Source organism: Corticium candelabrum, chromosome 15, assembly GCF_963422355.1.
Source record: "Corticium candelabrum chromosome 15, ooCorCand1.1, whole genome shotgun sequence".
Classification (NCBI taxonomy): Eukaryota; Metazoa; Porifera; class Homoscleromorpha; order Homosclerophorida; family Plakinidae; genus Corticium; species Corticium candelabrum.
In genome coordinates this window covers 1969708-1983211 of record NC_085099.1, presented here as the reverse complement: position 1 = coordinate 1983211, position 13504 = coordinate 1969708, and the positions used below count along the sequence as shown (strand labels likewise).

Here is a 13504-nt window from a genome sequence, read left to right as displayed (position 1 = left end):
ACAACAATCGCTGGCCTCGTTTTCAAGGCAAATATCTACACTCTGATTGTATCGCGTGCGTTGCTGTTGACGTCTTATTTTATTTGGTAGAATGGAGTTGTCCTGGGCGCAGACACGCGAGCCACAGAGGCGAGCAAGGAATCTGAGTTGTTGTTATTGATATTAATTAATCGAGTTTTATTGTATTTTAGGATACGATAGTTGCCGATAAGAATTGTAGTAAAATACACTACCTTGCTTCAAATATTTAGTGAGTGTTGCTGTGTTTGTAATTGATATTAACTAGATGATAATTGCATCTGGTGTGTGTGTCTGTTTGTCTGTCTGTATGTCTGTCTTTCTGTTCATGTGTGTGTGTGTGTGTGTGTGTGTGTGTGTGTCTGTCTGTCTGTCTGTCACATATATTTTCAAACATTCATCTATCATACAAAGAGTGCTAGGCAATGACATAATGTTTTAGGTGCTACAGTACACAGGAAAAAGCACTAAAAACAGTAACAACTTAACTTAAAAGATAACCCAGGTCAGCCTAGTGGCTAAAGAACTGGGTTGAGTACTTAGCGCTACTTGTGTCACTTGACAAGCTTGCCATCTTCCTCAGTATGACTTTGGCATTGCATTTTTGCAGCTGAAGGGAGAATCTTTTTCGCCAAAAGTCAAGGAACTCTGCAGCGTTTGGTCTACCAATTTCGTCACATGATTTCTTTGCTAGTTTCTGCAGGAAGTTTCTTCCCATGACACCCCAGCGTCCAAAATGCTCCATAACCAGAGGAATGAGACTGACAGCAGTTCCACCTGGTAGACATTCCTTCTCGTATTTTGACTTTTTTCTCTCCTCTCTTCTCTCAGCAGCGGCGCCATCTGTTTCCGAAGATCTAGGGAAGATGTCAGAGCTCCATGGGTGTGCTAGAGCTATGTCCAGATCCACATTGCACCCAGAGTCTGAGTCGAAGGCTACAATGTCTGGCCGGTCATTGGAATTGGCATACCGATGCCTCGGTTCCCTTCGATGATGGATGTGCAGCTCCCGCAGGCAATCAGACCAGACTGATGCAAGCGATTCGTGCGACCAAACTGGCCCTCCACCGGTTTTGCATGTTAGCAGATGGTACCCACTGCTGTCCAGGGAGGCACCACAGTTGCATGTTGTCATCCAGTCAGAAAGTGGAATGGGCAAGCCCAACCTCAGCAAGGACGCTAAACGATACTTGTAAGAATTTAGTGCGAGCACTTCTGAAGTCGGGATTGCGTTCAGCCATGCACCAGCTCCTTTTCCTTTTGTAGATCGATGTCGTGCTGCATCTCGGGCTGTGGGTGCATCTGTGAACAAGATTTCTGCCTCACAGCGAGCAAATGACATGGATAGCTGATGCTGAACTTTGCCTGCAGATGTCAGATATTCGGAAATATGCTTTCCATCAGGGACAGATTGGGTCAGGGCGTTACTAAGAGCCCCAGTAGTTGAATTAACTAGGCTGTCGACAGCTGGAAAGAGACTTGGAAAACGAAGAGGCAGTTCCACAATGGCGTGAGCCCAGGATGCAACAAAGGCAGGCTGCGACACAAAAGCCAACGAAGTCATGCCAAAGCCACCAAGTCTAATTGGCAAAACAGCTTGGCGCCAAGGCATGTCCTCAATCTCGTTGAACCCAAGTAGATGGCAAAATGTCTTTCTTGTCTGAGAGTCGTGAATTGAAGCTGCTTGTGTGAGCAACTCAGGACGAACTAAGCGTGCCAAGTGATTCAGGCAAGGGACGTGAGAGCCTCTCAACAAGAGCATGGCACTCTGTATGTCTCCCAATTGAACAAGTTCGTTACACAGTAAGAATTTTGACTTTGCGATGTTCGAGCAAGAGGAGGCAACAAATGAAGGTGTGCCTACGGGTGCTCCAAGAAAGATGGCTCCATCATCAGTGACTGGTATGCAGTCAAAGCCTTCAACAGGATCACGTGTAGAAGGGCAGTAGATCTCACACTTTGAATCTGCAATGATCATGTTGATGGCAAAAAAAGACTTTTTCAGATCTTGAAAGGCAGACTGAATATCCGTAGGGTGACCCAGTACAAAGACGTCGTCCAAGTATGCCAAGATACGAACCTTCGGATGCATCTCCTGAAGATCTCTTAGAACAGAATGAATGGCAGTGGCAAATAGAACTGGCCCCAGCGGGTCGCCTTGATGGACCCCTTCTGCAGATTCGATTGTAACTGGAGTGATACCTTGCATGAATACCAATGGGCTGATCCTCCCATACATCTGAGCTACATGATTCAAGATATCTGGAAATGACCCGACCACTTGCTCCAACATCTGTTGTCTGCTGATGGAATTGAATGCATTTCTGACATCAGATTTTAATACAACCCAGTCGGGATTGTGCTGGAGGAGTAGCTCAATGTGATGGACAATCAGCTCAGTGCCACACTCGGTTGCCACACCATGCTGGATGGGGCAGAAGAAGCTTGAGAACAGTTCCTTTTTTTGTTGACATATAGCTCGAGCTGTCAGCCTGCGTATAGCTTCACCAACTGCAATAGGTCGTATGTCGCCATTGGACTTGGGCAGAGCAATTAGCCGAGATGAAGAAAAGAGGGTTACTGCAGCAGCAGGCAATATGCCTCTAGCAATAGCCGAACAAGCGGAAAAAAGACAATCTGCTGTGAGCTCGTTTTCAAGTAGAACTTTCAAATGCTCGAAGCGCCAGCCTGAGAGACCTGCACCAGAACCCCGTGGAGCTCGTCTAATGGCATCAAACAGCGCTGAGCTTGACAGTTTGATTGAATCTTGAGACAAAGAAGGAAGATGCAACCCCGTGGCTCTGGGAGGGTGCTTGGAAGCCAGCTTTGCTGTGGTATCTTCTGAGGCAGGAGCTAGGCCTTTGCTGGTTAACAACCTGGAAGCTCTTGAAAGCTCTCCACATCTCACCAACCTCAGGGTAGCGGCTCTCCGTGCTTCATCACTACAACGAGGCGTCTTCTTTGAAGTTGATCCATTTAGCTGAAGTAGATCCGACCAATTCCAACTGAGAAATTTCTGATACCTCACTTTGACGTCACGAAAGCCATGACGTCCTCCCCTGACCATAGGCGTGAGAATCATGCGTGGAATGAGGAAGAGCAGCTTCCATGCTAGCTCGTCACCGGGATTGTCATGGATCTTTCGAAGGGCCACAGCACAACAGTCGTGAAAGAGTGCTCGTGCAGCAGGCTTGATAGTTTGTACAACCCGTGGGGGAATGGCCTTGAGAATGGCATCCGAGGGCAGATCCCGGATAATGTTCCAGGCTGCAGTCTCTAGGTCAGCATGGGCATCCTGTAGGGACACGCGCTGAGGTGGATTATGACAAGCGGAATCTCCAGAGAATGAATCCGGCACTGTAAGAGACGGCGGCAACTCAGAAAGGGTCTTCCGGACGTTCCTTCCAGGAGGTGACGATGCGCCGAGTGTAGTATGGCCCTGACTTGACCGTTGACCATCAGAAACGGATTTCCGAGAACGGCATTGAGAAGTGTGTTGTTTCAACTTCAAGTACCATCTTTTGCAGAATGAGCACTGAAGAAGATTCAGGCGAGCGATGAAATCCCCTGGGAGGAGATTCGGGTCGTGAGCGTCGCGGATATGACACAGAACTCTCTTCAGTGTGTCCGAAACATGACAAGACTCGTATGGACATATCTCGGCAGAAGACATTGCCAGAGAACGGACAAGCAAGGCGAAAACAACAAGGCCTCAAGTCTTGGATGCTACACGCCCGTCATCCGGGGTGTCAGTCTGTCTGTCTGTCTGTCTGTCTGTCTGTCTGTCTGTCTGTCTGTCTGTTTGTCTGACTGTCTGTCTGTTCATATGTGTGTCTGTCTGTCTGTTTGTCTGACTGTCTGTCTGTTCATGTGTGTGTGTGTGTGTGTGTGTGTGTGTGTGTGTCTGCCTGTCTGTCTGTCTGTTCGTGTGTGTCTGTCTGTCTGTCTGTCTGTCTGTCTGTTTGTGTGTGTGTGTGTCTCTGTCTTTCTGTCCATGTGTGTGTCTGTCTGTCTGTTTGTGTGTGTGTGTGTGTGTGTGTGTGTGTGTGTGTGTGTGTGTGTGTGTCTGTCTTTCTGTCCATGTGTGTCTGTCTGTCTGTCTTTCTGTCCGTGTGTCTGTCTGTCTGTCTGTCTGTCTCTTTGTCTCTCTGTCTGTTCATGTGTGTCTGTCTGTCTGTCTGTTCATGTGTGTGTGTGTGTGTGTGTGTGTGTGTGTGTGTGTGTGTGTGTGTGTCTGTTTGTTTGTGTGTGTGTGTGTGTGTGTGTGTGTGTGTGTGTCTGTGTGTGTGTCTGTGTCTGTGTGTGTCTGTTTGTTCGTGTGTGTGTGTCTGTGTCTGTGTCTGTGTGTGTCTTTCTGTCTGCCTGTCTTTCTGTTCATGTGTGTGTGTGTGTGTGTGTGTGTGTGTGTGTGTGTGTGTGTGTGTGTGTGTCTGTGTCTGTGTCTGTGTGTGTGCATTTGTCTGTCCGTCTCTGTGTGTGTCTGTCTGTCTGTGCGTATGTTTTATGTCTTTAGTGTGTCTAGTATTGTGTAATGCATTAATTGTGTAGTTGCTGTGGAGCGGGAACGGCCGCTGATACTGAGAATGTCACCATGTTGACGTCATCACAAATCGAATTACATCGACTGAACACAGGAAGAAAGGTTATTACCATACACATTTATGTCAATATTTATATCAACACACACACACACACACACACACACACACACACACACACACACACACACACACACACACTCATATGTTTGTGTGTTTGTGAAGGCTCGTGTTGGTATGGCGTGTCGTGTGCTCAAGCAGTACCTTTTCCAGTATCAAGGATACATCAGTGCTGCTCTTGTGTTGGGTGGTGTTGATATCACTGGACCTCATCTGTATAGTATTTATCCTCACGGCAGTACAGACACGTTGCCGTATGTGACGATGGGATCGGGTTCACTTGCTGCGATGGCTGTGTTTGAGGCACATTACCATCCTGACATGGAGGTAATCAGCTGGTTGTCTGTCTGTCTGTTTGTTTGTCTCTCTGTTTGTCTGTCTGTCTGTCTGTTTGTCTGTCTATTTCTCTGTTTGTTTGTCTGTTAGTCTGTTTGTCTGTCTATCTCTATGTCTGTCTGTTTGTCTGTCTGTTTATCTGTTTGTTTCCATATCTGTCTGTTTGTCTGTCCATCTGTCTGTCTGTTTGTCTGTCTATCTCTCTGTCTGTCAGTTTGTTTGTCTGTCCATCTGTCTGTCTGTTTGTCTGTCTACCTCTATGTCTGTTTGTCTGTCTGTCTGTTTGTTTGACTGTCTGTCTGTCTGTTCATCTGTCTGTCTGTCTGTTCATCTGTCTGTTTCTATGTCTGTCTGTTTGTCTGTCTATCTTTATGTCTGTCTGTCTGTCTGTCTGTCTGTCTGTTTGTCTGTCTATCTCTATGTCTGTCTGTTTGTCTGTCTGTCCATCTCTCTGTTTCCATGTCTGTCTGTTTGTCTACTGTCCATTACAGGAGGAGGATGCCAAGTTATTGGTACGCAATGCGATAGCAGCCGGAGTTTTCAATGATTTGGTCAGAACACAAACATTATCTACCTCCACATAATGACTTTACCCACGTTATCCTTGGTTAATATCAATAGGGTTCTGGTACCAACATTGACTTGTGTGTTATCACGGCTGACAAGACAGACTACCTCAGACCTTTTGATGAAGCCAATGTGAAAGGAGAGAGGTGAAACCATTAGAACGTCATCCACCACAATCGTGTTTAATCGATATGTCATGTGTTACAGACAAGGAGACTACAGCTATAAGAGAGGAACAACAGGTATTGACATGTTAGTGTGTTGTGTGGTGGTTACATTATTTGTTGTTGTTTACATTATTTGTTGTTGTTTACATTTTTGTTGTTTACATTATTTGTTGTTCTTTACATCACTATGTTGTTGTTTACATTATTTGTTGTTTACATCATTATTTGTTGTTGTTTACATTATTTGTTGTTGTTGTTTACATTATTTGTTGTTTACATTATTTGTTGTTGTTGTTTACATTATTTGTTGTTTACATTATTTGTTGTTGTTGTTTACATTATTTGTTGTTGTTTACATTATTTGTTGTTGTTGTTTACATTATTTGTTGTTGTTTACATTAATTGTTGTTGTGTACATTATTTGTTGTTGTTTACTTTATGTTGTTGTTGTTTGCATTATTTGTTGTTTACAGTATTTGTTGTTGTTTACATTATTTGTTGTTTACATTATTTGTTGCTATTTACATTATTTATTGTTGTTTACATTATTGTTGTTGTTTACATTATTTGTTGTTGTTTGTTAGCTGTTTTGCATGAGCGTGTCGTTCCTATTCCATTTGAAGTGACAGACGAGCAAGTGAGACAGCTGGGAGAGGAACGAATGGAGACATAGAGATTAATGTAGAGGAAATGGATGGTGATAGAAAACCTGGGTGTTGAATATATTGATGGTAATAAGGAGAGAAAATGATGCATTGTAGACTGATCTGCCAATGATGCTCGGCGTGTGTGTGTGTGTGTGTGTGTGTGTGTGTGTGCGTGTGTAACTGTGATTGTAAAAATAAATGAAATTGTTGTATTAACATAAACATGAATACAATAGCATTATTATAAGAAAGCATCATGTAACACATGACTTGCTCCATCAACAATAAACCATATGATCAGCCATGCAGACAACAAAGTGACAAAGTCAATTATTCTATTGTCCACTGTTCTGTGTTCTCAGTCTCGATGATTAACCACCTCCTCTCTTATTGCAGCAGCACAAATTGGCAGAGGAATACGCTGGCAAGCAGACAAGATGATACCAACAACATTGCTGGTACCCACAGAATCAGCTTTTCTGTTCAGTATTGCGTTTAGTTTGCCTGAAGGTGTAGGAATTGAGGATGTGATTGAGTTGAGTTGAGACATTCTGTATCCTAACTTAAGTGCAACATCACTCCACTGATCACCAGCCAGAGCAACAACAGCATCCATGACATCTCCTGAATCAAATGAGTATTGTATTAGACAAAGTTACAATACGAATGTTCACTATACATTTGTAAGCTCACTGCAACTCATTGACAACATAAAATATCTAACATGCACTTTAATACCTGACTAACACAGCAATGGAGAAAACAGAAAGCAAGACTGAAAAATTTGATAAACCTGCCTCTGTAAACATGCACACACATGATAGACTTAGTAATAAAAGACATACAGATGTGGAGAACACAGAGATGATGACGATATAAAATAAACAAAGTCACAAAGACCCACATAATTGATTTATGGGTTTGTGTAAAATTATCGACTGAATGTTGACAGGGATGAACCATACGACATGCCCACCAACCAGCATGAACACAGTAAACTGACCAAAATATCGGAAACAAAGAAATTGCTCTTCAAGGCCAATCTGCAGACAGATGTTATGGATACTGTGATAAGATGGTCCCTTGACCAAAACAGACTATAGGAAATGGGCTAATTACTGAACAGAGAATTTCCATTTCCAGTACCATCAGAGAGCATATATACTGTATGTCGTATTCTATAGTACCACATGTCCTCCCATCACATTCTCATAACACTGATGTCAGATTGTCGGTGACTGCTTATTCATCAAGTCTACTTTTGCACCTAATCCTCATATAGTGCTGCTACTGGGAATAAAACCTAGCTTTCAACACACACACACACACACACACACACACACACACACACACACACACACACACACACACACACACACACACACACACACACACACACACTTCACACCTGGTAGCTGCATCAACAACCAAGCCTCAGGAGAAACTTGACGTTCACCAACCTGCAAGAGAAGAGAATGTTGCTACATACACAATCATTCCATTCCATCTAAATCAGTAATAAATGCCAAACCAAATTGTTATGTGACCTCACGTGTAAGTATTGTGTGTATCTATTGTATGTAACTTGAATGTATTAACACAATACAAAAACAAATGAAGATACATTATTGTAGTATTTAAATACAAATACAACCAACTCAATCAGAAAAATGAATCAAAGTCAAAAGTCATGCTACTGTACATGTGAACAATGTGTGTGCTTGTCCTACTCTATCAGCTGCTGACATTCTGAGACGTCGTATTTCCTTCTCTTTCTGTTGGATTTCGTTTCTCAAAGTCGTCACTTCAATCTCATGGTCCAGGGATGATTGTCTTAATTCTTCTGTCTTTTTCTCCACTTCACTCTGCAGTTCAGCAATCTATGCAACACAAACACAACTTGGCAAACAGACAACTAGAGATGAAAAAGTCACATTACTGTCTCTTCATATTGATGTCTCATGATAGACACGTCTCTCTCCACATAGAGACGAGATCTCACTGTACAAAGAAGAAAGTCAATTTAATGCAGAAACAGAGATACAAAGTTCAAAAAGATAAAAACTCACACAAACTATTATCACCCACATATGTAGAGAAGAAGACAACAGTAAAATATTATTAACTCATTAACTGATTCTATTGACAAATGGACACACACACACACACACACACACACACACACACACACACACACACACACACACACACACACAAAACACACAATAAAACAAGCAAACACATCACCTCAACCCAAATGTTGAGAGCAAAAGAAGTGAGAAGATCAAAAGCAGCACATCACTACAATAGCTCCACAGACAAGATAACAAGCAAATCATTCAACAATATCAATCTAACCTCACACCAAAATCATCACATTAAATCAAAAGAAGAAAAAACAAAAACACAAATTAATTGTTTCTTTCACTTACATCTTATGGCTTCTTCCATCATCTCAACCACATCACTATGACCACGTTGCTTGGCAACCTTCAGTGGTGATCCATACTTACTATATCCCACAATGACATCACGTTAGTAATATTATTGACTGAAGGATATTGAATGCATCACCTCTCATGTTGGGGATTCGCTCCATGTTTTAGGAGAACATCAACACAACACACACGACCATCAAAGGCAGCCCACCACAGTGGTGTATGACCATAATTATCATTGATATCAACAGGACCAGAACAACACAAAAGTCTCTCTACAATGGTCACGTGATTATTCACTGCAGCATGATGGATGGCTGTTCCTCCCTGCTGAGTAAACAAGAAACTGATAAGATAGTGAGAGAGTGTTTATGTTAAAATATATTAAAGCAACAGACATTCCATTCAACACACACAATGAGACATTCAATAGAATGATCAACACACAAACACAAACAATAGCAAAATCAATGCATTACACTCACAAATATGTTTAATACATGCACAACAGACACCACAATATCAACTCAACCTCTCAATACTCAAACTCACAAAAGTATCTTTCTTCATCACATTAATATCTTTGACATTCAGTAGTAGATCAGTGATGTCTTCTGATCCAATGCTTGCAGATACAATCAAAGCTGTATATCCATACTGCATACACAAGAATGTATTATTATCATTATTCCTCCATCACACTGTACACATGCTGCAAGACAAAAGAAAATTGAAAATGAAGACGACCTGATAAGACAATAACTACTGCAAAAATACTCTCCAACAGTCCAAGTTGAATGAAATAACAACCAACAAGATTATTCATCTCTGCATGCAATGGCTGCTTCAGCCAGTCACAAGTCAACACTGCTGCCTCTTGACCAGCAAGAACAAACCAAAACGTTGATTGTTGGATTAGATTGTTACATCTACTTGATATCTATGATCTTATCAACAACACATCACACTTTCACACACTCAATCAACTCACCCAGTTAGTCCCATTAACATCTGCTGATTTAGCAAGTAGAAACTCAACCATTTCCTTCTGATTATTCCTACACGCTTGTATCAGAAGAGTGTACTATTTTGAGATCAAGCGACATGCAGTTCATTTCAACATCCAATACACACATTATAACTCACAAAACATACCCCAAATAAATCACGTGCATTGACATCAGCTCCCATCTCCAAAAGACGCGTTACTGACTCAATATCACCTCTCTCCACCTTCACACAATTCTTTTTTCAATCGTTAATATGGCCAGAGTCTCTACATATTCTAACCCTCTTACAAATTGTCCCACCTCTAGCTATTCCCTGGGCAACCATACGACAAAGTTTTAGTTGCCCAGACATTACGAGTACTCATTTTGCTGACGAACTATACCACAGTAATTCCGTGACCTTAATTCAGCAATGTATAGAATGTACAATCACGTCGTGATGACTATGAATGGCAGGTCTCTAAATGATTGCGCTATGACTGTCAGCCAATGTTCGTCCATCACACTAACAGATGCCCGTTGTCACTTTTTGTCCAATCTCTGCAAAAAACTGCCCCATGAATCCACGAATGTTCTTTCGTGGGGTTGACCCTAAAGCAATTTGTTGCATTGGAGGAGTCCGAACGTAGTGCTTACCTGATAACCGAACACTGTCTTGACATTGACAGCATCGTTGCTCAAAAACAGCCATAGAATTTCGAACATTATATAAACATAAACGTTGCATACAGTTACTCGCAAATGTAACAATGTCCAAAAACTCTGTCCTGTAAGTCCAAACTCATATTCTTGTCTTTGGAGTCTTTGTCAGCACCAGTAAGGTTATAGAGTTCCTATTTTTCACTTCCAATGTTTTGTTGGTGATTACTACTCACTCTGATGCTTAAATCTTCAGATATGGTGATTTTCATGTGGACAACTGATTACTTTACCCCAGCATGCACACAAGGTAAATATTATAGCATGCTAACTACAGTACCAAAACATGGCTGTCAGTGTGTAATGCTTTAACAACAAAAAACTGGTTAATTTAGAAGTGAAGTTTGAAGTGGTCCCTTCAACACATTAGTGAATCTCAAAAGATGATATGTCAACCACAGATTCCATCTCACATGCATAGACTTGCTCAGAAAGGAAATGTCATGCTGGTAGGGAGGCTAGCTGTCAGCTGGTTGTCTCTGGCCAACCCTAGTCTGCTGTTTCAGTTTTTTCTGGTTGTCCAGGGCAACCGAGCAACCAATTTGTCATACACTGAAGTTTATAACTCACAACACATACCTGTCTACCGATTTGATTTCCCATCTCTAAAAGACACGTTACTTACTGACTGAACTCCACTTTCCCCACCACTTCACACAATTTTTTCCTTCAGTGAAATGGCCAGAACCTCTAAATATTCTAGCACTCTCGGCTCTACACAACAAACAAACAATTACACTCCACCACACAAAACAACCCACAAACAAAAACAAAAATGCAAATATTTCCCAACAACATGACGTCATCTCATTTCTATCATCCCCATAAATTTCTCAAAATTACACAATAAATGCACTAATCGTGCAATAAAGATAAGCTAGATCAAAACTAGACAGCACTCAGACAGCACAAACCTCATGCCATTAACAACTGTTTCCATGGCAACTATTTTGAAAAGCTTGTGTTCACCACAGCATGTAGTACACATACCGTTAACCAACATAATGCATCCATAATAGCTGTACGGAGATGGTATGGGTGACCAAGAGTGAAATAGAAAGTCATCTCACTTTCTCATAAAAACTTTTAAGAGAAGACGACCCCTCGAAAGGGGACTCTGATTCGGACTAGAGTAAAGTACCCTAATGTTGGACACCTTGTACACAATCGTATGTGCCTCATAAATAAAAGTGTAAATTCAGCTCCTCTTTATAGCTGGTTTACCTTTACCTGTCAGTAGTACTACAACAACGTTTGCAAGCCAGAAGCTGATGTCGAACCTTCGATATTTACAAATAATGAAGGCGAGTCTAGCTGCTCTTTCGACCTCGTGTCGTGTCTCATTATGACTACACGGTTTCCAAACAATGTCTAAAGTCTTTCTACAGTTTGGACAGTTTGGACAAATCCAACATTTGCTCAAATCAAGCATTTCATCGAGGTTAGGCACCAGCAGTGAAACCATCGATTGCAACGCGGTTTGTCACAGCCAATCCAACCTCCTTTCGTTTTCTGTATCTTGGTAGTAGGATCACTTAATCCACCACACAGGGAGCCATTGTTGCTGCTCTCACCATGTTGTATATGTGCCCACTCTTAGCTTGGTAAGCATCACGTTCTTTTGTTTGTGCCTTTCCTGCCTTTCTGATGATTTCTTTTTCTTGCATCTTTTGTAAAGACTGTAGGTTTCCTAGGCCAGGAGCATATAAAGAGAGAAGATGGAGCACTCTGGGCATGGGTGGGGTATAATGGTAAGGCGGAGCCACTATCCTAATATGGTAACTTTGAGTTAGCGCTAGAACGACAGCTTTGACACTTTCGCTGCAAGACGCGCTTGCAAAACGAGACGTAGACGTCGACAGTAACATTGACATCAGTACAGCGCGCTAGCACTACTCAGCTAGACAGGAAAGTGGTAAATCCGCATATCCTTTCATAATGTGACCTTGGTGAAGGGACCCGGCTTTCTTCTTCTTGTCAGGTCATTGTTCGAGCGTTGATCAGCTTTCTCGCTGCTTCCTCCGCCCGCCGTCCTCTCGACCTCTTACCATATATGGCACAGCGGAAACAACAGCTCCGCCTCTTACCAACCATATCACCCAACCCATGCGTAGACGGAAGCTCCATCTTCTCTCTTTATATGCTCCTGCCTACTACAGTCTTTACTGTTCACGTTGAATAATTCATGCTGCACAAAACATATTGCATTTGGTAACACGAAGTAGGTGTGTACAAGTCAAAACATACGCGTTTGTGCTCTACTCGCTTGGATCTAGCTGATCATGAGGAGCAAACAACTCTGAGACGGTGAGACGAAGTGCTTGCTAGTGCAATTTAGTTTAGTTTGTTTGATCGCTTACGTGTGTGCTTGTTTGGGTCGATAACATTGACTGTACAACATTAGGGGTGTCTAGCATCTAGTAGGGGACTTACTCTTTTATTAAATGAAAAAATCCCAAAACTCATCGCAATTGTTCAACGTTCTCTTAGCATGTCGTCAAATTTGATCAAATCTATCCACAAAAAAACAACCAACGCCGATACAAACATAACCTCCACTACAGAAAGAGCATCAGCTGCCCGCCAGTCCAGTTATCTCTAGAGTATGTTTCACTTCTCTATCATCATCATCACACACAACCTTCTCACACATTGCAGTCTAGCTACACGACTAAAGCGTTAACTTGACAATAGACGATGTACTCACCGCATACACGCCAGCCACAACGAAGTGAAACAATCCCCATACGCCCGGGGACTCCTGTCGACGCATGCTCGGCACGCCTACACGTGATTGTGTGTTCTTGTCACGTGATGTATTCTTGCGACAAATACTCTACACAATCATATCACTTCCGCTATTAAACGAATAACTACGACAATGGAAACACAAACATTACAAAATTTATTTAGACAATTAATTAGAATCATAAAAACAATGCAATTGATATCAACTAAACCAGC

General features: G+C 42.1%; 2 protein-coding genes across 4 annotated transcripts in view; one reads left to right on the top strand and one right to left on the bottom strand.

The window, feature by feature from the left end:
• Positions 1–6501, top strand: part of LOC134191628 (proteasome subunit beta type-7-like) — a 6674-nt gene extending 173 nt beyond the window's left edge. The window contains exons 2-10 of the mRNA XM_062660251.1: positions 1–27; positions 91–129; positions 192–250; positions 4567–4660; positions 4782–5003; positions 5504–5563; positions 5634–5725; positions 5787–5821; positions 6331–6501. The exon at positions 1–27 is cut by the window's left edge and continues 55 nt beyond it. Coding sequence (XP_062516235.1) covers positions 1–27; positions 91–129; positions 192–250; positions 4567–4660; positions 4782–5003; positions 5504–5563; positions 5634–5725; positions 5787–5821; positions 6331–6419 — 717 coding nt within the window. The 3' untranslated portion in view covers positions 6420–6501. The remainder of the gene's footprint in view (positions 28–90; positions 130–191; positions 251–4566; positions 4661–4781; positions 5004–5503; positions 5564–5633; positions 5726–5786; positions 5822–6330) is intronic.
• Positions 6502–6564: 63 nt separating this feature from the next.
• LOC134191627 (serine/threonine-protein phosphatase 6 regulatory ankyrin repeat subunit B-like) lies at positions 6565–13304 on the bottom strand. 3 transcript variants are annotated; one of them, XM_062660248.1, is made up of 11 exons: positions 13248–13304; positions 11120–11254; positions 9987–10064; positions 9823–9915; positions 9384–9488; positions 8968–9161; positions 8826–8905; positions 8333–8394; positions 8124–8273; positions 7802–7853; positions 6565–7017 (listed from the first exon to the last, which is right to left on the bottom strand). In XM_062660248.1, the coding sequence occupies exons 2-11, from the start codon at positions 11141–11143 to the stop codon at positions 6752–6754; spliced, it is 1104 nt and encodes a 367-aa protein (XP_062516232.1). In that variant the 5' UTR covers positions 11144–11254; positions 13248–13304; the 3' UTR covers positions 6565–6751. The 3 variants fall into 3 exon arrangements, with proteins under 3 accessions (XP_062516232.1, XP_062516234.1, XP_062516233.1); XM_062660250.1 differs by having other exon boundaries at positions 11166–11254; positions 13248–13292; XM_062660249.1 differs by having other exon boundaries at positions 8968–9158; positions 13248–13272.
• Between the last annotated feature and the right edge of the window lie 200 nt (positions 13305–13504).